This window comes from Sylvia atricapilla, chromosome Z (assembly GCF_009819655.1).
Source record: "Sylvia atricapilla isolate bSylAtr1 chromosome Z, bSylAtr1.pri, whole genome shotgun sequence".
NCBI classification, from domain to species: Eukaryota; Metazoa; Chordata; class Aves; order Passeriformes; family Sylviidae; genus Sylvia; species Sylvia atricapilla.
The window spans coordinates 77144691-77170982 of record NC_089174.1 but is presented as its reverse complement, the minus strand read 5'-3'; the positions used below and the strand labels follow the sequence as shown (position 1 = coordinate 77170982).

The window sequence follows — 26292 nt, the reverse complement described above, 5'->3', positions numbered from 1 at the left end:
TCAGCAAGTAATAATTTTATGAGGTTGAGACAATGAGTCTTGAAAAAATAATACAAGTCAGTAATGAGCAATGCGTATCAGGTGTAGTTTCCTAAATCAGTAGAGTCAATATGCAGCTAGAGTGAATTGATGTAATGTGTATTTACATTGGAGGAAAGTGTTTTTTCCTGTTTTTATATCAAAATGACCTAGCTAATAACTTCATAAACACCATCCTTCAATAAATTCAACCAGCTGTAACGCAGTAATTCTTATGGATGTATCTTTGTCACAGACATTAGTGGGGAAGAAAATAAAATTAATGATTTTTTTAATACATGCCAAACAGCTGGTGTAATTTACATACCAGCCATTTAAAATTTTCCTTATCTGAATCAAGTTCTTTTGGGAACAGTTCTGTGGGAAGAGCTGTTATTATTTCATGAGGAAACAGCCTTTGGTAGCAAGGAGAAAATATTTAAAACTTGGCTTTTTCATCTTATGTCTTCTCATACTACCTATTGCAACCAAAATTTCATACCCACATGTTTCACTCCTAAAGTAGCCAAAAGTTATTTTACCATTTTCTAAGTCATGCTTGAAATTGCTTCCTGAAGAAAGGCATCATATTTCCAGCCCTGTGTTGATGCTGGATATGTGGCAGCAGTGCTCTCTTGTGGGTGATCAGAAGACAATGAAACACAGATGTAGAAAAGCTTTATATTCAGCATTACGAAGCTGAGCTGGAGGAATCAGGAGAAATATTTTCTACAAGTACCTTTTTAAAGCATTCTTTAAAGTCTTGCTGAGTGTCTAGTAAACCCAGGTCTGTTTTCAAAACTTAATTGTTTTATATGCATCTAGCTTCACAGATCCAGACCAAGTGTAACTGAATATTAAAATGTGTCAGAAATGTTTTATATTATCTATTTTAAGGCAAACATTATGCCTTCCACATGAAAACACTTCACTGATGATCTGTTGATTAGAACCAGCTGTCACATTGCTCTAGCTTTCTCTCCTGTAAGGAGATTTGTTGATACCATATTTTGTCCTATTGATTTTTACAGGCTCAATTCTTTTTGAAGCACTTAGTGTTGCTGACTACTTCAGCCAAAACCTCTCATATGACCGTTCTCAGTCAGCATCTCCCAGTGAATCAGCAGTGTGGGATTAGGCTGAATGCTGCATCTCATTCAGCCTGTCCTTAGGCATTTGCCCCTTGTCACGTAAGGTAACTCTCCCTTTCTTTTGATGGAGCAAAGACTAAGAAATTTGCTGAAGTAATGCATGTGCCTTGCACAGAGTGGAGCAAGACAATCAGAGAACCATAGAATGGCTAGGGTTGGAAGGGACTTTAAAGATCATCCAGTTCCAACCCCCCTGCCGTGGGCATAATGTATTCCTCCTTTCAAGTTTGGGTCTCTGAGTGGCAGATGGTGGGATCTTTTATTTAATGCTTGAGTCAGCTCACTGACACACTCCACTTTCAATTAATCCCTCCTTTTTTTCAATGATGTATAGCTGTAATTGATTATAATAATCTGCTGAGGCAGAAAGAGCAAAAGTTGAATAAATACAGTGAGAATTTGAGGACTTTTGTTATCTTACTTCTTGCATCTCCATGGAAGCTTAACATTTACTGGGAATTGTAAGACATGTGACTTGCTTTAGCTTAATAGCAATGGCTGCTATCTCTTTAAATTAATAACAAAAAATTAGAAAGTAGTGTCCTGGCCCAACAGTCTGAGGTAGATCAGTTTTTTAATGTAGATGGCATAAAAGCCAAAAAAATTCCTTGCTGAAGTGCACCATAAATTGCTCAAGAAATGAGGGAAATCTATTTATGTTGGATTTTTTCTCCATAAGAAACACCTCAAAATATATTTTCCTTCCGTATGAAGAATTAAACCCACTAGGCAGTCCAGATGGATATACACACAACACTAATTTTAACTTCTTGGATGGTGTGTCCATTGAAAACTGGCAAATGCTGCTGAAATGACGAGACCTTAACCCAATTATTTTTGAATGGCATGTGAATGCTGCTGGCAGGGATACCATTAGTAAAGGGCATTTGCTGTCGGGAAGGGGAAAAAAAAAAAAAAAAAAAAAAAAAAAAAAAAAAAAAAAAAGAAAGAAACAAAAAGAAATATCCTATGCCCAGGAGAGTCCCCAGCATCAGCCAATGGGAAATCACTGTACACCATGACACCAGCCCTGCGGATTTATATCTTTTAGGGTGGCACACTATTGGCTGCTAGTATGGCTCTATGGGAGGGATCGCTGCCACTGTCTGTGGCTTCCTCTTCAGGTCCTTATTTGGTAGCTGTTGATAGAGCAAGTCTTTGAGCAGCTGAGCATCTTGACATACATTATTCATTAAATCCTGGTGTTCAGGAAATATGCATATCCCTAGCTCTTCAGAAATTTCTTCAGCTCATACAATATGTGTCTTCAACGTTGCCTCTGAATGCTTGGAGTTTCACAAATGGCATTTATACAATCGGAAGACCACACGGTTGGATTTCACCTCAGTATGCCTCCTGAGCACACAGTTGCTGAGAACCTGAAGACCAGCAAAAAGAATTAGGAGAGGAAAGAAAGAATCTTTAGTCTTTTGCAGTGTCAGATAGCAAAGAACTGATTAGCTTAGATTGGTAGTATAGAAAAAAACAAAAATGCCTGAGGCAAACTATTTACTCTCAGTTTCTTGGGGCTACATAAAGGTAGGATTCTGTTTTACCTTTTAAGAACTTTGATTTGTGGTGCATGATTGCATGATCACTGGATAATGTGAGGATTTGTGGGTGATAGGATTATGAATAATTTGAAATAAAAAATCTAACAACAAGCCTTTGTTCAGCAAGAGGAATTAACTGCACAGTACAGTCTTAGAGTGCTAGGAGTTTTAAAATAATATTGCTTCAGTGGATGATTAGACCAAGTCTAAAGCCAAAGAAATTCAGAACAGTTTTGTGTTCTTTCAGAAAAATAGTGCTATAGAACTGTGTATCTAGCCACTAAAAGGTTTAAAAAACTCCAAATACCTCGAAACAGAGATACTATACAATAGAAGACAGCATGAGTAAAGAAGCTGAGGATAATGGGTGAATTCATGACTCATACTGGTTTTAATAGCTGAAGAAAGGTGAAATTATGAACACTGTTTGAACAGCATTTTTGGTAGCCTCTGTGTGTGTGACAGCCTATTGATTAAAGGACTAGAAGCTGTCAACTTCTAATACTGATCTATATTTTTATATGGTGAAGTGTGAACTAGATTGAAATGGCAATACTGCTAGAAAATAGAATTAAATAACCTTTATCTCTTTTGTGGAAAAGTTTTGCATCAAGGAGTTAAATCAGTATGCCTGTAAAAACACAGAAATGAAATCTACTTAATAGAAAATCACATTTGAGCTTCGGTATACCCCTAAAAAATCATATTTGTGCTTAAGAAAAATGCTGCTGCTTTCATACTTTTATGATTGTTATTGTTATTATGATTGTTATTTTTCAAAGAAAATCTGATTTCTCCTGAACTAAGTAATTCATATGTTAAATTAAATTACTAAAAATAAGACAAGCGTACTATTTGCACAATTGAATCCCTTATGCTCTCTTTTATTAATACCTGCTTTTACAAAAGATATATGTCTTTTAAAATAGAAATGCATATTTCTGATTATGTCCAATAATCAGTATTCTCAGCTAATGCTGAATTGTTGCAATATATTATCAAGGATTTTGATCAGCCATCTGTGAAGAAATTTCATCCCATTATGCTAGCTAGGTAGATTCCTTTCTTGTTTACCAAACCAATCAGATGAAATTACTTTGCATTTCAGCTAAAATTAATTTACTGTAATTTACTAGAAAGTATTTCCTGCATATCTAGGCAGCTGCTGATATGTTCCTCGCTAAATCAGAAAAAAATCAATGACCAATTAAACAAAGAGAAAAGTTTACTTTTACTGTTTAGCCTTTAGAACTGATAGACTTTTTTTTTCTAATTGAAGTTTAGCAGAGACCATGGTAGCTGTAATTGAGTACACATGGGGAAAAAATGTCCTTTGTGTAGAGGCTGTCCTATACTGTCTACAATGATTTTAGTTAGGAAGCTGTCATGCTTGAGCACAATTTTATTACACTGCTTTTTGAGAGAAAAAAATGTGAGAAGAAAAGATGTGCTGTTTTTTATGACATTCAAAACAATTACGTAGAGTATTTATAAAATTCTGAAGATGGAAATATCTTATTCTCAGATATTACGTTATATGTAATATCAGATATAATACTGTATATGTTTCTATCCCTTATTATACACATATGTGCTTCAGGCTGTACTTTATCTTCTGTGAATTATATTTTGGAAAATGGGAACGTTAACCCCTGGTTTTTGTTCAGTATCTTTTCTTGAAAAAACTGAGCACCACTTTCACAATGACAGCCTTAGAGTTATCTGCCTTTCTGTAGCTTATTATAAAAAACAGTGCCTGGCCTTGATGTTAATTGAACCCATGGGCTTCCAACCCAGACCTTTAGCTATTAAGAATGCTGCTTATGTATCCAGAATGCTGCTAAAATCAAAGATAGTTTTCGATTGATAAGCAGTATAGACAGAAGCTTTATGTTAATTTGTAAGGCTGACTTATTTAAAATTCCTTCTTTGTTTTATTGTAGAATACAAGCTTTTGAAATCTAGTAATGTAACGTAGTTTATTAATTTTGAGATACAAGCATATTTTAAAAATATCATTGGTAGATATTTCAGATACAAAATGTAGTTATGTAAGTCGAATGTTCCAAGTATTAATTGAATGGATGGATATGTTCCATTCATGTAAGCTTTTAGAAATGTTACCTAGAAAGAGGCAGCCAGAAAGGCTGAAACTGGGATCTTTGCCATGCAGGTTTGGGAGCCAGTTCTACGAGAGTCCCCTGTCACTCTTGAGCATTTTTATTCCAGCCTCCACTGGACATGGAACTTGATAAATGCTCAAACTGAAGGCCAGGCAGGACTGGGCTTTTCGGTCCGTGGACTGCTTTCTAGCTTCAGTGCCAAAGGCTGTGGTGGAGGCAGCCTCTTTACAGTCCCTGGGATGCAGCAGGTTTCTGTACTGGAGCAGAAAGCCTGCAGGGAAGGGACCCTGCTGCTGCAGAGAGCCTACAGCAGGAGTGGTTCTCTGTGCTGCCTCTCAACACAACCAGCTGCTGGCTGCTTCTCTACTTAAGCTCTTTGTTATTGAGTCAAGAATTTTACACTAAATTTGTAAAATCTTTTAAAGTGTAAGCAATAACCCCTATATATATGTAAAGCATGAAGCCCAAACTTGTTCCTGGCTCTGAATCAACTCCATTTAGATCTTGGTGTTTCTTTCTAACATATGTTCAAATTCTTCCCAAAAATGGATCAGTGCCCTGTTTGCCATCTGGGAGCATGGTTACTGCAAAAGTTTTTCTGTGTATCTTTGCTGACATCAGAAAAGTATCTTATTTTTCGAAAATACCCCTTCATGTATGTTTATCATAGGCTGACAGCAGTAATATGAGTGCAGACATCTGCACACAAAGGGCTTCAGCCCAGAAAGACCTAAACTACAAACCCCTTCTTTGGGAAGGTAGCACAATTTAGGAAATTGTTCTCAATTCATTATCATTAATGTGCATACCTTTATGCTCATGTTTTACAGTTTTTGCTACAGCAGATTTCTTAGATTTATAAAGGAGATAAAGATGCACATCTATTTTTTTCACTGTAGGGACATTTTTTATGTTATTTCAATGTTCTGCTTGTATTTGTGTTGAGGGCTCTGCATCTTCTTATCCTCCCCATCCCCCCAGCCCCAGCTGAGATTAAAATCTAAAATAAATAGAGACAAATGAAAATTTTTAAATTCTGCTTAAGGAAATATTTTCAGGATTTTTTTTTCTTTTTTTTTTTAGAAAAGAGTTTATGGCTCCATTGCTCTGACATCAGTATTTGGCAGTGAATAAGCTGTGAATAAGTATAATAAGCTTAATGGACATTTTATAGCCAGTTCATTTCCAGGGGGATTTTCTAAGGCTATAGTCAAGGACTGTGGTATTCCAAATGAATGTATGTGTCTCCAATCTAACAATTTTTCCAATTTTTTTTTAAAACTAACAATGTGTAGTGGGATGTGTGGAAGTCTTTATTTCTGAGAAAGAATACAATATATGCATAGATCAGCCAAAAACCTCTGCTTCCTTTCCATGCTGAGCTCACAATGTCATAATTAAATTATACAGTTTAAATGTTAATTAATAACAAGTGTTTTGATCTTTATGATTTATTTTCTTGAATTTGGAAAGTATATGGCATTCAGATTTTAAAAATTCTTATTCAAAATATCATATTTAATATTTACTACTGTTAGGAACATGGTGGTTTTATGTACTGTTTGACTTGTTTTGAACATAACATGCCAAGTGTTACTTCCAGGAAGCCAAATGATGAGATTGTGGATTCTTGCCAAGTTTCAAGCACTTAGGGGTATTTCCTGGACAAGTAAATCAGCGTTGGCTCATGGATGTAACCAGCTTCTCTGGTTGGCAGTGAGAGCTTGTGGGAGCCATGCAAGAGGCAAAATTTCATTATAAAGTAATTGTGCAGAGCAGTGTAAATATGTGGATCTTTGAAAGAGTAATTATATATGTGTGCACTTGGGACAAAATTAAATCTTTGAGAAATAGGTAAAATTGGGAAAAATAATGGGTTTAAATTTGGTTTTGCTGTTTTGATTGGCCTTTTTCTTAGAAAAATTATTTTTTTCTCAAAACACAAGTTATTAAACGTAAGAGGTTTGAGCAATGTACAGATACAGTGAAACAGAGTATAATCAACAAAAATTCCTGAATATCTTGATTGTTGTTGGTCTCTCATGTTTTATTTTTTTCATGTTCTCAAAGAGCATTACTGTTCTGCATCAGAAGCTGCTGTCTGCATATGGTCTTCAGCTTCATCTGAGTCTATGGCAATGGCGTTTGTAAGGCTTTGTCAGACAATGAGAAAACCAAAACACTTCTCTAAACTCCTACTTAGTCCAGAAGTTTTCAAAATAAATGTCAATTAAAGTCTTGGTCCTCTGGCGTCAGCAGCATGCGAAAGAGTGTGAGGAAATCACGCAGCTACAGTTCCTCAAAGCCAAAGGCATCTCCAATTGAATTTGCTCGCAGCAGGAGGGCCTAGCAGAGGCCAAGGGACTTGCTTTACTTTACATCCTTGTTCAGCAGTAACACAGACCATTCTGCAGTTCTCATGCAGATGGTTGAGGTTTTGTGTTCTACTGCCTCATGGAATGATTGGAGGTGGGAAGATGAGGATTTGTGTCAGACTGGTGGGGAACACAACATTAGAAAAGACTGTTATGTACCTTCCATTTGTTGTGGATATTCATACAACAAATATTGAGCTGAAAATTCTTAGAGAACTTATGCTCCATGAGTTTCATAAGATGATTCCCAGTATGCAATAACAAACCTCTCTACCTACTCCCTGCAGTTAAATTTGTTACTTGGGGTGAAAGAAAAAATCCTTCCTATTTCTTGTGTCATGTAGCTGCAAACACTGATTGTTCCTCTTTCAAAGCTAGGAAACCTTTAAGAAAACTTCCTGAAGAGTACATGCCAGTGGTGGCTAGATGGTCTTTTTTTCCTAAGTGTGGAACATGACACAATTAGTGTTTTTCTGCAGCAAAACCAGCATCGCCAAGTTGGGCACTATGTAGAAGGCTTTACTAGGAAAAAACCAGGCAGATGAGGGTCTATTGAATTTAGGATCCACTAAACTCCCTATTTAAATTAAGGAAGAGAGAATATTGAATTAGTAATGGATAAACTGATGACATGCCCAGAAGTTAATGTGGTTTTGTCAACTCCTGACATTTGATAAAGATTCCTATAAAGAACATTTAATTCAAAGTTGCAGTCTCTGGAGACAGGTTATTCCATGGCATCTTCAGTTTTTGTCTTACATATTACAGTTTCTCACCTTTTGTGGAAACAGAGAAAAAGTGTGTAAGCATGATTTAAGTGTGTTAAATGTTTAAAAGTTTAAAGACAGACTTTTAAAAATGTTCTTGGGATTTTTGGACCAGTGATTTTATTGTTTGGTAAACTTGACTTGATTTTTCAACATTTGACATTTGTGACAAACGTTTGACATTGCAAAAGGGATTGAGACGGGGGCGGGGGGGAGGTTTAGGTTTGGTTGGTTTGTTTGTTTTGTGTTTGTTTTGTTTTGGGGTTTTTTTTGTGGTTTGGGATTTTTTGTTGGTTTTTGTGGTTTTGGTTTTTTGTCTTTTTTTTTTTTTTTCTAGAATGCATAGCTCTGTAGTTCTCACAGTATGTGTAGCTGTATTTGCAGTATGGTTCTAATTTTCAGACACGTGTTGAGCACTTCCTCTCACATGGATATATCTGAGATCAAAGCCGAGCTTTTGGCTTGTGACTAAAGTAGGATTCAGTCTTTGTAGCTCTGGAACTTCCTGAGATGATCACACGTCAAGATGGCAGGAAAATTCAGTGGCTAATGGTTAGAATGTTTTATTAAAGGTGATTTTGCTGGGCACATTGTGAGTAATATGGTAATTGGTGGCTTAAAAAGATATTGTGCAGAAAATAACATCTTTCCCTATGCAAGGCTACTTTGAAGAAATAGCTTTGATGATTCCACTGGAATGGAAATAGAATGGTTAATATTTACTACAGTGGTCTATCTCCTTTGAAGAAGAAAAAAACTATAAATTACCAGTTTTCAACATAGAGGAATGTTTATCTGTGTATATTCTAAGGGTAGCTATTCCCTGATATAATAGATATGCATGACTGTGTGAACAAGGTAAAAGGTGATTCTGAAAGCAGCACAAATCATTTGGCTTTGTTAGAGAAAAGATGACTGAGAAATATAACAAAAAAATGAAGGGATGGCACAATAGGAGGCAAAATTCAATAGTGACAGATGCATGCTAATTTTCATTGGCAAGAGTTGTTTGAATTTTTAGAAAGTATTGCTGCCTTCTGTTTGTTGATAATATCAAGGCAGAGGTATAGTCAATGAAAATGTGTCTAAGACAGCGAGAGCTGTATTATGCAATTAACCTGTCAAGCATAATACCACAGGATATCATTTCACCCTGGAGTCTAGAAGGAATCAAGAAAGGCTCAGTGATGTGTACTTAATTAATTATACATTTCATGGAATATTAGTATCTGCTTCAGATATCCTTTAGAGTGCCTAGAGTGAATTGCTGACTAAAAGGGAAATAGAAGTTGTTTCCATGGATGGGTATTTTCTACCCTAATGTTTCTTGGAGATGCTTGCAGTTTTCTGAGGTAGTGGAATGGTCAAGTCATTGGGCTGAATGAATATAATAATTTTAGGTCAGAGACAGTAAAACTTACCTCTTTTAATAATATATTTAGATCATCTGGAGCAATGTTGTCAAATAATTTTGAATAGATTAATGATGAGAGGTAAGATAGACTTGAAATGTTACCTAATGAATTTCAAAAATTGTAAAAGATTAATTTACAAATCTTGTGAGAAAAGTAGTAGAGAACAGCTCCTCCACAAATACATTTGTATTTACTTTCCAAATGAAAATCAAAAAGTCAGAAAGGCAATATTGTAACTTCTGTGAGTGCAAATGCCTCAGTTTTCAGTTACTAGTAGGACACTGTACCTTAGTCATTGAATCACTGTGGTGTATTTTAGAATGTTAAGAATGACATTGTCCAGTCCATGAAAAAGTTGGTTGGGTAAATCATTGGTACATGTGATTTCTGCTTTCATATTTGTCTTACTTTAGTACATATTCTTAATGCCATGTCCTTTCCCCAATTATAAAGTGACTGCATTTTCTTATGCTAAGCAAAATATGTCTTGGTGTAACTAACTTTACACTTTTTTGTTTTCTTTTCCAGTTTAAAAGAATGCTCAACCGTGAGCTAACCCACCTCTCCGAAATGAGCAGGTCAGGCAACCAGGTCTCCGAATATATATCAAACACTTTCTTAGGTAAGATGATGAAGAGTTAACTTTCTTGCCTTTGGGGGGTTTTTATATCTTTCTGGGCTATGTTAGAGCCTAGAAGCAAGTGGTTTTCCATATTAATTTCTGCTTTTAGAAACTGTGCCTTTAGCATATTGTTGTCAGCATTTGTACAGAGAGATCAGATTAGATCCATTTCCTCACAGTTCAATTTATTTGTGTATGTGATTTCTCTGTGTGTGTAATTACAGATAAATATTAATATACATATTACAACTACTATATTGCTACCATATTAGGAAATTAATATAATGAATTGTAGAGAATTGCAGAGATTCACCAAATATTCTGAGTTGAAAAGGACTTACAAGGATCATCAAGTCCAACTCTTAAATGAATGGTCCATACACGGCTCAAATCTACAATCCTGGCTTTATTAGTACCATGCACTAACCAATTGGGCAAATCTCAGAGTGGTAATTATATATATATTTATATATTTATATATTTATATATTTTTATATATATATATTTTTATATATATATATTTATATATTTATATATTTAAGATAATTCTGCCGCTGTATTTTCTTATTGGCATTACTGCAGAGGTTTCAGTGTGCTAGAAGCAAATAAGCACATGTAATCTCATAAAATCTCACAGCATGCAGTTAAGATATTTTGATATTCCCTGCCTGCACATGCACAGTTAGGTGCATGTGACTGAATAAAGATCTGAACAGACTTTTTCCAGGGAGAATTTTGCAGCTCAAGATCTTGGCATGCTGGGATGTGAGCATTAACAAAAGCCCAACACAATATTACAAAGAATATTCCTTCATGGCTTTCCCCGCCCCCCCCTAAAATTCATGAAAATCAAGATAACCTTCATTCCTTATTGTTGATTTTGAACATGAAGATAAAGATACTATTTCAATCTCAAAACATGTTTTGAGCAAAATACCATTAATTCATGAAGACTGTGTAAAAGAGAGGCACAATCAAATACCTCTAAAATAGAATACCTTAAAAAGTGACAGTCATACATGTTAAGATCCATCTTATTCTGTATGAGATACCATAGCTGTTGCTTTTTGTGGGTTTTTTGAGAGAATAGGGGTTTCTGTAAAGCACAGTTTGTCCTGTTCCCCTGTCCCAAATGGATGTCTGAATGTGTCTGCTCAGCTGGCCCATGTGTGCCAACTGCTGCTGCACAGCAGGGATTCAGACAGCAGGAGAAGGATAAGCCTCTGCCATGGACAAGCAGTACTGCCCAGCTTCAGATGCCCTGAAAACCACAGTGTGCAGCTGACTGAAAGGATGACCCACTTAGGCTGTGGAGACTGAGATGCCAGCTTCTGCTTGCTTTCACTTGAAAGCTTAAGACTTACTTTGACAGGGCAAAGAAATGCGTCCGTCAGCTTTTCGCATGAGATCTCGGTCTTGAGCAGAAGGAGGGCTGGAAAGGCAATCACTTCTAATTTACTGGACTGTGGGTACTGTTTCCTATCTTCATGAAGAACTAGATACTTAAAATTGTAGGTATAGAAGCAGCACAATATAGAAAACACCTCATCTACAAGTATATTGCTCAAATATTTTCAAAATATGCAGTCTAAGTATATAGGCTCTGAACATCTATGTAAAGAGAACACTTTCTCGCCTTAAAAATACTCAGTGAGATTATTATCTATTTTTTTTAATACATGACTTACCTTCTCACTATCTACAAACTTTCTCACATTTGTAAGTTAGGAAGGTGTCATGAGAAAACAAGGGGTTTTGTTCTTCTTATTAAAAAACTCAAGCCAAACCCAAACTGTTTTCCTTTAGGACTACATGAATGTTTGAAGTTATTTATAATGACAAGAAATATAATCTGTGTATAAGACATAAGGCTCCTACACTGTGTATAATACTACACATTTTTCTTTTTCGGCGTCATTAACCTGCTTTCTGTGAATGGAAAATGTTTTAGAACCTGTCACTAAGCATAGCATAAACAGGGTCAGAATGGCAAGCTGTCTTTTCTGGATGTTCAGATGGCCACAGCCCTGTGTGCTCAAAGTTGCAAAAGCAGAGGCAGTCCCACGGAGTTTCTCTGGAGACCCAAAGTCGTTCAGACAGACATTTCCTTTCACTTGAGTTGGTCTGACAGCTCAGCTTATGAACCTCTGCTTGATGAGTCTAAACTTTGTGCATATGACTGAAACCATAAACATCAAAGCACAAGCACAAGTCACAGCTCCTCATCTGTTGTCAGTTTGCACCAGACAAGGGCTGCCCATGCTATGCCTCCTCTTTTTCCTCCTTACAAGGAGAGGGCTCAAGTATGGTGGGGTGGTCAAGGGACTCAGTGCTGCAGGCTACAACCTGGTGACAGTTCCAGAGTCTCCTCCTTGTTGTGATTTGTTTTCAATTTGAGGTGTCCATTAAATGTACCTGCTAAACGGCAATAAAAAAAAAAGTAAAGAAGCAAACATATAACAAGCTGGTAATTAAAAATGGACTGGCTAACCTCATCTGGTTTCCATGTCTGTATTGGAAATGAATATTGCAGAAAGGAAAGAGTACACATGTAAAAAATCCCAAATTTTATTACTTTCTATTCAAATTTTATTTTAGCTTAAGGTGTATTTTAGCTGTTTTGACTCAACTCCTGTGTCACAAACTTATTTTCTGGATTTTTGTGGTTGTACTGATATATTCCTTGAGGTCTAGAAAAGATGGAGGTACATTTAAGCAGAAAAAAGAGATAATTTGAAGGGAGTCTCTCAACTCTAGGTTGAAATACAGTATGAATAAAAGGAACAGAAAATTATTTATGTTCTAGTATTTTTGTCAGAAAAGCCCTTCAGTGCGCTAACTTGGATTTCTTTGGGGCAGATGTTTGCAGTGCTCCACAGCCCCATACTGTTTTTGCAGCAATCATGTGGCAGTTGCCTAAATATACTCTCAGTTTAATTCTTTCCTTAATTAATTTTTAATATACTCTCAGTTTAATTATTTTCTACAGTTTTGCTGGCACATATGTTGATAACTTGTATTAAGTGATGCTGCTGATACTGCTGGGGAGGCAAAAGCCCACAGCAAAATTCAGAGGCTAACATAGCACTTGTTTTGTCATTATTATTGACTCTAGCTGGGAGATGCAGAAATGCTGCATTGGTGGCATGAACTGCCAGCAATCCAAAGTGCTTCTAGATGTGGCTGGCAAAAGGATTTCCTAGTTGTGCAGCCTTAGTAGACAGGACCAGTCCACAAATATTAAATCCTCCCAGTCCTGAAAAAGTTTTCTTCAGGTTTACATGAGGACACACATGGACAGTTTTTGAAATAAAATTTCAGAGAATGTTTCTCCTGACTAAAAGAAACAAAGTTGGGGTTTTTTTCTTGCAAAATGTATTCCTGTGCGGTTGTAATAACGTTTTTATACTGAGATGATTGACCCTTTCTACAGCACTAGGGATATGGCAGAAGTGGTAATCAGACAGTCACAAGTTGCTTTTAAAGCCAATTCAGAAATAATGAGGCAATTTGAGTAAAAGAGATCTGCTTGTACTGAAGTATAGGTCTATATTTAACTTTTTATGGGTTTAGTGATCTTGATAGAAAGAATCTATTGCAAAACTTTAAATGAATTTTTTTTCTAAGTATTAAAAAGTCCATAAGGTGCAACTCAACAATGATTTTTACAATATTTATAATTCCTTTATAAATTATTCTCTTTTTATTCATTTTTTTGAAGACAAGCAACATGAAGTTGAAATCCCTTCTCCAACACAGAAAGAGAAAGAGAAAAAGAAGAGGCCAATGTCCCAGATCAGTGGAGTCAAAAAACTCATGCACAGCTCCAGCCTAACTAATTCCAGTATTCCTAGGTTTGGAGTTAAAACAGACCAAGAAGATGTCCTTGCCAAGGTAGAGAATATATATATACTTGAATTTATATAAACAGAGTATGGAGATTTTTCAATATTCTTCCATTCTCTGCTTATAGACATTGATTTCATGCTGCAGAACCAAGCATTGATATCACTTCAAATAATCCAAATTTGTTGGGAGTGGAAGAATAGCAAGTAAAATCAAAATCTGACTTTAAGGGTTAATTTCAGCATGAAGTTAATTTCATCTGGAGATAGATTGTAAATTAGCATTTATGTTTGTGTTAAGAAAGTTGCCTATTCATAAAGAATATCTGAAGATTGAAGAATAAGCATACTGTATAATGTCACAGGAATGAAAATGTATAGATAGCAAACCTATTTTTTAAAAATGCACAATGATATATAGCATTAGAGCTATCCTTCCTGTTTTTAGCTGTATCATTTTATGTACATCCTTTCTCTTATTTTTTAATGAAATTTCTTACTATTTTTTGCACCAGCAGCCAGCTACTTGCTAATAACAGAAAATTGGTATAAAGGCTTTTTGATGAAGTTTTGCATTTTAAAATATGGGTATCCTAAATTTTTAGTATCCTAAAAATGTATCCTAACATTTTTAGGAATCTTATTTGACAAGTGTTTCTGAGAACCAGGGAGAGAGCAGTAGAATTGCAGCATCTCTGGAGGTTTTCCCCTTGCTGAACTTTGTTGTCAATGGACAGTGAGATAGCAAAATGTGTCAGTTAAACTCATTCAAGATACTGTAGAATTTTTCCCTCTGGAGCAGTCTACTTAAGAAGCAGTCTTTCCTGCTTAGACAAATAAAATCTGAAAAATGTTAATATCAGATATAAATTCTGTTATTGCAAGATGAGTAGCAGCTGCAGAGTTTAGCCCTTGCAAAGTTTAGCATGTAACTTGCACAGTGGCCAGGTTTAAATGAGTCCTCTGTTTTTAATTGCTTCTCTCAAAAATTGCAGGAATTTTTGTGTTAGGTTTCAACCTGTTCGTTGCTTGATTCTACTCTAGGAACTTGAAGATTTGAACAAGTGGGGCCTTCAGGTTTTCAGAGTAGCAGAGTTATCTGGAAACAGACCTTTGACTGTCATCATGCACACTATATTTCAGGCAAGTAGGAGCAATCATGCTGTTTTTTCTCTTTTATTGGAGACTGTTCTGTGCTTTGAAATCTAATTGTTTTTTCTTTACCTTTATAGGAGCGGGACTTGTTAAAAACTTTTAAGATTCCAGTAGATACCTTAATAACTTACTTGATGACCCTGGAGGACCATTACCATGCAGATGTGGCATACCACAATAACATACATGCTGCAGATGTTGTTCAGTCAACCCATGTCCTACTATCAACCCCAGCATTAGAGGTAAACTGCACTGAAGAAAAAAAGTGGTAGTTGAGAGAGAAGAGGATGTACTGAGAGTCTTCTAAACTGAAAATAGAATACGTTAGTTTCTGTAATTTTTTAAAAGAAATCTTGGCATTTCTTTAATGAATTCTGTTATTTTAAAGATATTTTGTGAGGATAAAAGTTACATGTAAATATTGTGCAGAAAATATCACATCTTTTCAGTTTAAATCAGCCAGATTTTTGCTGTTATGACCTTTTGCACTGTAACATAATATCTTGTTTCCACCATCTTATTACTTATGCTATATCCTGTTCTATAGTAATTTCCCATGTGAGACTCTACCTAACAACTGTGAGTGGAATTCTTCAGGAAAGTTTATTCTGATCTGGAAAGACTTCCTTTTTATTTATTTCTAAGACAGGTTGGAGTATGTACTAAATTTTCACTGGATTATCTCTTTTTTTTTTACCCCCTCCCTTCCCTCTCCCCTCCCCATAAATAATTCAAAATCGTTGGGGAAAAAAAATCTGTTGGTTTTGTAGCAATTTTCTTCTTGAAAGTTCTTAAATCTCAGAAGTAGAAGGATGTGAAAATTGGAGATTTTTCCCCTTTTAAGTTCAGGTTTTAACATAGCAAATGTTGACGTTGATATATCCCAGAAAATGGTTAGAAAAAATCAGGTAAAGAAAGCAGTAGAAATTTTATTAGTTCAAAAGTATTTACCTTCATTTTTAAGAAGAGCTGCATTTTGGCTCTTTCTTATAATGGTCAATATTTCATGTTACTGAATACATTTTACCTTTTTCTTAAAAAGAGGGTTGTAAGTGGACTTTGTTGGCATTTTTGGATCCTCAAAGACTTGGAAATCTCTTGAGAAAGATTTTCTTGCTCAAGAAAAGAAATCAGATAATTCTCCTAAAACACCACTGGCTTCAACACACAGCTGAAGTAGTCATCATTAAAATTTTGGGATTTTTTTCCAGATCAGCTTTAGCCAGTGAAATGGGAATGTCTGCCCAGTGACACTGCTGGTCTATGCACTTCTGAGCTGTCCTTGATCAATTTTGAAAGCATTTGCATCATATGGGTGCTTCTGACAACAGGACACTGGGCTCAGTGACATTCCAAGTCCATTGCAGTCCTCTTTTCCTGTCCTCCTAAAAATGTTATACAAATGGAAAATAAGTAAATGCTAAGTGAGATGTTTTGTAGTCTGTTGCTATTTCCTTTAGCATTATATAGGAGATGTGCATCTTTCAAGTATAGGACAATACACAGGAGTCAAGCTGAAATATTTAACTAACTTATAAGTTAGAAGCCTGAACTTAAAATTATCTAATAAAGGTGGATTTATTTACAGACTGAAGCTGAAAATACTTCAATTGTGACAGAATTTAGTGATGCTCTCTATATGAAGTACAAATCACTTTTCTTTAGCCAAACTTGAAATATTTATGGAATTCCACATAATTGATGATTTTACAAAGAGCTTGATAGCTTGCATGTAAAGTCTCTAGAGGTCATAGTATATTTCAAATGTATTTTGCTTGTTCACATCCAGATTCAGAGTCCTTTTTGCTGAAAACACTTTTTCACTGGTTGGTGATTGTCATTTCTGTTTCATTGTATTCCAGGCGGTGTTCACTGATTTGGAGATTCTTGCAGCAATTTTTGCCAGCGCAATACATGATGTAGATCATCCTGGGGTTTCAAACCAGTTTCTTATTAATACAAGTAAGTTTGTTGTTTAGTAGTTTTCTCAAAAATTCGCTCTGAGGTCTGTACATAACACCTGAAAAATACACAGTTCATTCCTTGTTTGCTTCTAACTTTTCTCAGTAAATAGATAGATGCTTATGTTTTAAACCTGATATTACTTTGGATTTTTTGTAACTTTAGAAATAATTTACATAGTACATAGTAATTTAAAAGTAATTTACATAGCAAGAATTATTACGGTATCAACTGTAAACCTGGCATTCTTTCAATGTATTGCATATTGTCCCTCCTGGAAATATTTACATTGAATAGATAACGTTTTAGGAGGAGAATGAAGGAAGATTAAAAAAAAAAAAAAAAAAAAGGCAAGACAAAGGCTTATGTGTTTACACTGGAAACACGTGACATGAACAAGGATAGAAATTCAGAAATCAGAAAAGCAAGGTTCTTTTTAGCAAACAGAGTCAGGACAATCTCTGGCTGGATCCAGTACTTGGCTTTTGATCTCTCATGCCCTGTAGACAGAATTTCCTCACCCTGTTTCTGCAGATATTATAAACATGTTTGGTTTTTTTCTGACCCTAATGTCATCTCCAGATTTGAAACCCAGTGTACTTCTGCATTCCTCAAGGCTCCTGTCTGCAGCATTGGTGAACTTCTATCCTCCTCTTATACATCCACTGAAAGAAAAACACTGTTAACTATATTGAACCTGATCATGACATATTTACTCAATGGTTTGTTGACCCACTGGAAACCTGCTTGGATTTTGTTGACTTATGTCACTGTTATCAGTGGATAGCACTTCATACATCAGCAAAAGTTCTATCATACTGTGATTCCTCTGCTCTCTGACAGATTCGCCTTTTAGGATAACTGACCCAGAAGTACAAAGTTGAAGTATATACTAATAATCCAAGCACAGAAGAAGAAAAAGAAGCAGAAATGGAAACATGCCTAGGGTTGTGTGTTGGACCCATCTGGTTGCACATTTATAGATACTGTCACTTCTGCATATGGGTGAATTTATTTCACAGGTGTTAAAATAGAATGACCCTCAAATCTGCAGTAGAGTTTGAAGAAGGGAGCTCCCCTTCTGACTCATTGCTGCTGTATATTCAAATAAAACATGCACTTCAGTGTAACCTGCACCTAGTTTCGTTTGTCTCAATGTCCTAAGGGCCACCCTATAATGAAATTGAATTTGATGACTCATCTGCATGAAAGAGGATTAACATTGACTGGATTTTTTTGTGCTTTGCTGGGGACCAGTACAGTACAGCAGTGTAGTACAGGCAGAGAGTGAATTGAGCTTTGTGCAAAAAAGAGTGAATAATACCTGAATTCTTAAGAGTGAGCATATGTAAGTAAAATTTTTTTTTTGCTTTTTTGAGTCAGAAATTGAGTACCGGGTTACATTGGTGGCTCCCAGGTTCTGTGAAGAAACCAATGGATTGTTTAGGTTTAGGAGGGTTGATTTAGTTCAAGCGATGAACAGTGGTGCATCAAACTTCTACTTCTGGTTAGATTGATTGAAATTCAATTAATGTCGGAGTCATGCTGATAATTAACAGCTTACAAAATATATTTTGTTTTTCTCAATTCAGCTTTTAATAACAGAGGCTTCTGTGTCAGTCAAGTAAAAACACTAATTGAAACTCCTATTGCAAAGCTGAAAGAAACAAAGGGATTTTGTTTCTTTTAAATTGTTCTGAGTGCAAAGAATAAACTGCAGGAACAGAGACAGAAAAAGATCTGGTTTCTCGAACCCAAAATTTTCCTAACCTCTTGAAGATAATTCACTTCCTTCCTATTGTTTTTCCAGTGAACTGAACAATGTATTAAGATTTCATTAAATATAAGAATGCATTTAAAAATATATATAGACTTAGTTACTTAAGGTATGCACATATTTGCTGTATTTTCATCTTATTTTTTATCATTAGTCTTGTGATTTTTCTGACTATTATTTTCCTATTTAAAGTCTATTACAGAGTTCTCAACTAAACTGATCCCTCTTGAATGCTGTTAAAGAACAAAAAAATATGAATTATATTAGCATTCCAGAAAAATATTCTTGAATCTTATAATGTGTTACAGAGGTTACCAACTTTCTTCCATTTTTACATCCATTTTGATGTTGAGTGCATTTTAGCTGTGTCTGTAGCTCCAGCTTTTCCAAAGTATTTTGGCAATGTGGAGTGTTTTGCTGTTGCAGCAAATCAGAAGGCTGTTTGAAAGGAAAAGAAACTGGTGTCTGTTTTCTGCATAAGAAGAACAAGTATGCAAGCTTTGTATGTGTTCTGTGAAAGACAAAAGAGAGATCATTTTACAAACTTGCTTTCTTTCGACTTCTGCTGTAACAGTTTTGCCGCCTTTGGGATAAGGAAGTGCAGAGAAAGACTTTCCTGATCCAACAGATCAATTTATTCAAGACAGGAGAGGAAGACAGCAGGAGAATTAATAACGAGATTAGTGAAACCTGAAGGTTTGAAGATCAAAGCTGTTAGAGGCCTCCCATTAAACCAGAGGCATTTTAAAACATAGCTGCTGTAAAAGAAGGAAAGAGCACAAAGAGCGGAATAGACTGATGTATGTCTAGGCCACTCAGGCTAGAACACTGTAATAAATAGAAGTTAATATAGCACATGAAAAGTATGATTGCATAAAAAATATTTGCGATTTTTTTTGTGATACATTTATTTAAAAGCTGTATCTTAAAATATATGCAATCTGACTGTGCAGGATTCATGGGTTAAAGCTAAAGCTGTGCAAAAAGTTTTGTAACTGCTTTGGTTTTCCAGAGCTGTGTGTTGGCAGGTCTGAGCTGACCTTACAGGTGTGCCTTAGCACAGGCATGGCTGGGAAAGTGTGTGCCATTCTCACAGCCATGTGGGTGACTGAGGTCAGAATAATTCCATTGGTCAGGGCAGCATTACAGACAGCACCAGAGACTGACCACACTCAAACACAAGGCAGCAGGCAGGGCTACTGCCTGCAGTTTCACACCACATGACATCACACAAGAAAGACAGAAGCATTACCATCCTGCCACCAGCCTTCTGTTGTCACCAACTAATGGCTGTAAGCCTAGCTCACTAGGCATCAGAGCGTCTTGGATAACTGCAGAAAGACATGATTTGAAAACCAAGAAGCAGGTGCTCTGCAGCAGACCTTCAGAAAAGCCTCAGCTGAGTATTCCCAGGTCAAAGTGCTGAAAAGCTGGAACTTGACTAACAGTAGAATTTTAGACATTGTGACAGAGAGAGGCATGAGAAGACAACACATCAGTGTATTTTAGTTGAGGTGTGTTTATGCACATATTATGCATATAATATTTTCTAAGTATTATGCATATAATATTTTCTACATCATGCAGATATGAAAATTTATTCTGAAAATTATCTTTCTTATATTTTTTCTAACTTGCCACTCCAGGCACGTGTATATGCATCATTACAAAGCCTTTTCTTTGTTTTGTCAACGTTTTTTGTCTTGACCTAGTAAGATATTCAGTCAATAAATTCTGTAACTTTTAGGGCTGTTACTAAAAGTTTATCTGTAAATCTTTTTATGCATGTAGTGAATTTGAGAAAGATCTTAAGGGATTTGGTAGAAGCACAGGCTTTAGTAATGTTCTACCCTGCAATTGTTATTGCAGATTCTGAGCTCGCCTTGATGTACAATGACTCATCAGTACTGGAGAATCATCACTTAGCTGTGGGTTTCAAGCTGCTACAGGAAGAAAATTGTGACATTTTCCAGAATTTGACCAAAAAACAGAGACAATCATTGAGGAAAATGGTCATCGACATCGTGAGTTCTGATACTCTGTCTTCCATAGAGCTAGCGCATTGAATAATAAAGCACAGAAGCATTTTATGATAAATTACATGTCATCAGGCCCATAAGCAATGAAGTGAAATTTGAAGTTTTGTCATGTATTACCCAAACATGAATAGTGGGTTTTTTTAAGTTTCAATAACCTTCTATGCATTTCTAGAAGGTATACAATTATGTTTCAACCTGGGGTTTTTTTTGTTTGTTTGTTTGTTTTGTTTTAATGTTTTTATGAAAAACATAAAAAATTATGTTTTTCATACTGGCATGTATGCCATTCTACCACCACAGTTAGAAATTTGCTACCAAATTAATAACAAATTTGGGCTGATATTCTGAACAATGCTGAACAATGATTTTGTCATATTCTTAAAATAATTAATATGAGAACCTACTATTATGAATCTACAGGACTCATACTTGTATTTTGTATTCAGACATAGAAGCTTTGGGTTCCTTCCGAAACTGTTGATTTATATGTTCAATTATTAAAAAAAAAAAAAAAAAAAAAAACAACAAAAAAAAAAAACCAACAAAAAACCAGTAAAGTAATTTACACAGTGTTCATTTTTTGTTTGTTTTTTTCTAGGTACTTGCAACAGATATGTCTAAGCATATGAATCTACTGGCTGATTTAAAAACTATGGTTGAAACTAAAAAAGTGACCAGTTCTGGTGTCCTGCTTCTTGATAACTATTCAGACAGGATTCAGGTAAGGAAATGCATCTGAAAATTGTCACTTGTATTGCATGCTTAATAACATTGTCCTCCCCATTCTCCAGCATGGATCAGAGCTCTCCCTTTCGCATCATGATTCCCTGCTTCCCTCTTTTTCCTCCCTGGTCTAAGTGACATGGTCTAAGTGACTCTCTGGGAGACTAACAAAGTACTAAGATAGTTCAGAACTAAATGAGGCCTTGACTTTCCCTTCAAATTATCAAAAAGTTATTCTCTTTCTCACAAGGATTTTGTGACCTTTATAGTGTCAGAAGCAGCAGAAGCCAGGTAATTCATGGCTATTACTCAAAGTGTAAAAAGCACAAAAAGCATGTAAGTTTTGTCTGTTCAGAATAAATCTCACATTACATGTATTTTCAAGATTTTGTTTTACAGTCAACAGAAATGTAAATAAAAAAGGAGTTGTTTTTTTTTTTCAGTAAAATAACACCACAGATGTTCAATCTATTCTAGGTTCTTCAGAATATGGTGCACTGTGCAGATCTGAGCAACCCCACCAAGCCACTCCATCTCTACCGCCAATGGACAGACAGAATAATGGAGGAATTTTTCCGTCAGGGAGACCGGGAAAGAGAGAGGGGAATGGAGATAAGTCCCATGTGTGATAAGCACAATGCATCTGTAGAAAAATCACAGGTAATTGATTTGATGAGATAGTTAAACCTTTTAGAAGAAAGGGATGGTACATAGCCACATTTAAATAATTTCTGAATGCACTTTTTCCTTTTCTTCCTCTGAGTTAATTAATTCAGCTCTTCATCAGTAAGTGAGACAAACTGAGACTTTTACTGAAAAACCATAGTGCGTGACAGTATGTTAGCTGAAGGAATTCCACCACTGCCCTGACCTGAAAAGCAGCATACACACCAAAAGAGATTTTTGTGCAGCTAATTGGGGTTTCCTTCAAAAACAGAATATAAAGCTGGTATTTGACTCAGTAGATGCAGTGGAGTTGTTGGGAATGAACAGTTCACTTGAAAACAAATCCTTTCCATGCCCTTATCCAATATCTTGAATCAGGAAATTTATTTTTTTTAAAGTACTTTTTAATAATTTTGAAAATTTATTATGTAAACTGGTATGGTTTTCTTTCAGCCACCTTCAAGGGTAATGTATCTTGTGTCCGTTCCTAGCGATATATATTTTCATACTTTGCATGACTTACTCATTTGTCTGTGAATAATCATACTCTTATGTTATTTGAAACAGGTGGGTTTTATAGATTACATTGTTCATCCTTTGTGGGAGACATGGGCAGATCTCGTTCACCCGGATGCCCAGGATATCTTGGATACACTGGAGGACAATCGAGAATGGTACCAGAGCACAATCCCTCGAAGTCCCTCTCCTGCACCTGAAGAAAAGGAAGAGGGAAAGCAGGGTCAAACTGAAAAATTCCAGTTTGAATTAACACTGGAGGAAGATGGTGAGTCAGACACCGAAAAGGACAGTGGAAGTCAAGTAGAAGAAGACACCAGCTTCAGTGACTCCAAGACTCTTTGCACCCAGGATTCAGAATCCACTGAAATTCCTCTAGATGAGCAAGTAGGGGAAGAAGTGGAAGAGGAGGAGAACCAAACAGCAGAGCCTTGTGTGGCAGAACATTCTCCTGACACATAACAGTGAAAACTCAGTCTTTTTCTCCCTTGCTCTCTCCCTTTCTTTTCCTCTTTCTTTCTTTTTTCTTCTTTTGTTTGTTAGGTTTTTTTGGGTTTTTTGAGGGGGGAGGTGGGGCTGGGGCAGTTTCTGTTTTGTTTTGGATTTGTTACTTTTATTTTTTTTAATGTAGGTAATAATTTCCAAAGCGTATGTCACATACTACAACCGTGGTCAGAACTTGGTGTTATCTGCCAGGATGATTGTTGATCAAAACTGAAGCTGATGACTCAGTTTGGCACTCAGGAATATTGTAACCAGAATTTTCACCTCCATGGCGTCAGAAAGCGGGGGGGAGAACATCCATAAATTACATTTTAATAAGGTCTCTATTTGGCAGATTTCATTAAATAAAGCAAATGCTTTCAGAGGAGTACCACCTGCCAAACGAATGTCAGTGTGCTTTGATAGTTCTTGAATTCATTGTATTGTATTGTAAGACATTTCATAATGTTCATCTGTAGAGGAAACAGACAGAAAAAATATTGAGGTTCCTACTGGAAAACAAATTCACAAAAATGATGGGACACGAATGGGTTCTGTTACCAACATGAAGATAAGCTGTGAAAATTGCATAATTTTCTAATTTCTAATCTTCTGAGACATTACTGAAAAAAAATGTGACCCAATGGGTTGCACTAACCTCTCCATTTTGTATAATATGTGAAAGAGATCTTTTTTAGAGCTTATTTTTATTAAATATACCAAGGTATTATATTTAAAATAAAAAAAAAACCCACTTTCATCTGCCACTGGTTTTTTTTTTTTCCCAAGAGTAACTTACAAATTTTCAGTACTAATCTGTACTACACTGGATAATATTTCTAGGGTTTTTTTCTTTGTTTTTTTTTTTTCCTTTTTTGGCACCTTAGAATGTCATGGTAATATTGAGCTGTAAAAATCTATTATTTTATATATTAGTGAGTTCCATGAATATTCTTTGTGTTACATAATTTTTTTTCAATACGATAGCTTTTTTTTTTGTTTATTTGGTTTTTTAATCACAATTTTTCCAGACGTGTTAGTGAACTTATACAGTGCTTTTGCCCTCATAGTGGCCTGATCCTGCCAACTCTTGTCTTACTACAAGAAGTGGTCCCAGTGATACCAGCTGGGACCACTAACACTAGGATTTGCAGGGCTGGAGCCTGTAAATGAGTAATGAGTTGTCATCAGTACCAAGGCACCTCTTTTGATATTCTAATAAAATTTGTTCCTCTGAAACATGTTTTTTCAGGCTGCTTTTGTCTGGGAGCAGCAGACTGCTAAGCCAGAATAGACTAATACAGCATATGAAATATTTGTTCTGGTGCAAAAAAGCATTAGTATCATATTTCCAAATTATGACTCCCAGTAACTTTTAATCTAGGTATCTATCTAGTTAAACCATTTGCTAATCTGGGCGGTGTACAACATAAAAATAATGATTATTTTTTCATGTCTTTGTTGCAAGAAGAGCCAGGCCAGTCTTGTCTTTTTAGATTATTATGTAAGTAAGCAGTGCATCATCAGAGTTGTAATTTTCTCCATATTATTTCAGTCTTAGATCTTTTCTATCCAGTTTGTGCTAAGGGAATCCTACCTTTCAGTTTAATTGGTACTGAAAGCTTCCATAACTTGGAAAGCTAACGGGAGGTAGGAGTTCATATTTGTCATTTTTCAGTCTTGTTTTTTGGCCACATGGAAGAAGATATTTTATTTCCTCCATTTTACTCTTCATTTGATTTGTAGTTTTGAGTGCAGAAGATGGGAAATATTTGCCTAGGGAGGCTGACAGACTCCCATGCTGAAAATTCTATCAAAATTACAATATCAAGATAATTTCTTAAGAAAAAGTGATAGGAGTAGCCATTATTTTCACTTCGGATTTTTTTTTTGTAGCAAATTTGCAAGTACTGCAAATTAGCAAATGAATGCAAGTAATTTTAAATTACCGGAGATCTAGAATAAAGACCTGTTTAAAACTAATTGGCTAATAGTTCAACTTTTAAATAATTTTTTCATTCTTCTATGTCCACGTCATAATTTTCTTTTTACCATTAGCCCTCATTAGGGCCTTAGCACAGAAGATGAAGAAGAAGTAAAAGAATGAAGATAACTCGTGGGTTTTTTTTATGGGTTTACTTTTTAAAATTCTTTTTTTCATTATTTCTTGCTGAATCTGATCCATCTAAAAGTCCTTTCAGCCCCGAAGAGTGCCTGGAACCTCAGTAGTGGAAAAGCAATATAAATTCCAGAATAACCAGTAGGACCTGGAAGGTTTTGTTTCTGCACTAATTGAAAGTAAATGAACATAAAACCATATTGTGAGATGTATACCTGTACATGTGGACAATCAAATCATAGAAAATGATACCATTTCTTAGAGTTGGGGATATAATGCACTGTACAATCTTTTTTTTTTTTTTCCTCTTTTGCCAAAGTGTGTTTTAGCATCGTACACTGCTTTTAAAAATACAATTTACAAGTGGCTTTATGTGTTGTGAATATTTTTGCCATAAAAAAAAAATGCAGTGGTGGATACTGAGTGGGAGGAAAAAAGAAAAATCACTTGGTTTATAACAGTTCACTTTAGCTTGCAAGTTGCTGTACTCAGTAATGCTGTATTTAAATTCTTAAATTGTTTTGTGTCATTAAAAAAGGATAATGAAAGAATATAGCTAGAACAAATAGCATTCAGAAGTTTAAAAACTTGAATGAAATGGATTTTATAGAAAGCTTTGACAGTTCTTTTCAAACGCATTATTTATTTTTTGTGCCATGCATTTTTCTCACCAAATGACCTTACCTGTAATACAGTCTCGTTTGTCTCTGTTTACAACCATGTATTTATTGTAATGTACATACTGTAATGTTAATTGTAAATTATCAGTTCTTATTATAACATCATCCTTGTCAGGGTGGTGTTGCTGTATCTGGAAACTCTTGGTGAGAGAATGATTATTGTGTATACATATTCCTTGTACATTTCTTCTCCTGTAATATATTCAGTGTCACCACAGAGCTCGTTTATGGAAGATTCAAGAGAAGTATAAAATACATAAAGATATATCAATTTAAAAAGCTGCAGGTCTTTGGTCCCAGGGC

General features: G+C 35.6%; 1 protein-coding gene across 1 annotated transcript in view; it reads left to right on the top strand.

The window, feature by feature from the left end:
- The window catches only part of PDE4D (phosphodiesterase 4D), a 310959-nt gene extending 287790 nt beyond the window's left edge, over window positions 1–23169 (top strand). Inside the window, exons 7-15 of the mRNA XM_066339533.1 lie at window positions 9931–10024; window positions 13746–13918; window positions 14914–15012; window positions 15102–15266; window positions 16887–16986; window positions 20633–20787; window positions 21401–21523; window positions 22003–22185; window positions 22759–23169. Coding sequence (XP_066195630.1) covers window positions 9931–10024; window positions 13746–13918; window positions 14914–15012; window positions 15102–15266; window positions 16887–16986; window positions 20633–20787; window positions 21401–21523; window positions 22003–22185; window positions 22759–23169 — 1503 coding nt within the window. The remainder of the gene's footprint in view (window positions 1–9930; window positions 10025–13745; window positions 13919–14913; window positions 15013–15101; window positions 15267–16886; window positions 16987–20632; window positions 20788–21400; window positions 21524–22002; window positions 22186–22758) is intronic.
- The last annotated feature ends 3123 nt before the right edge of the window (window positions 23170–26292 follow it).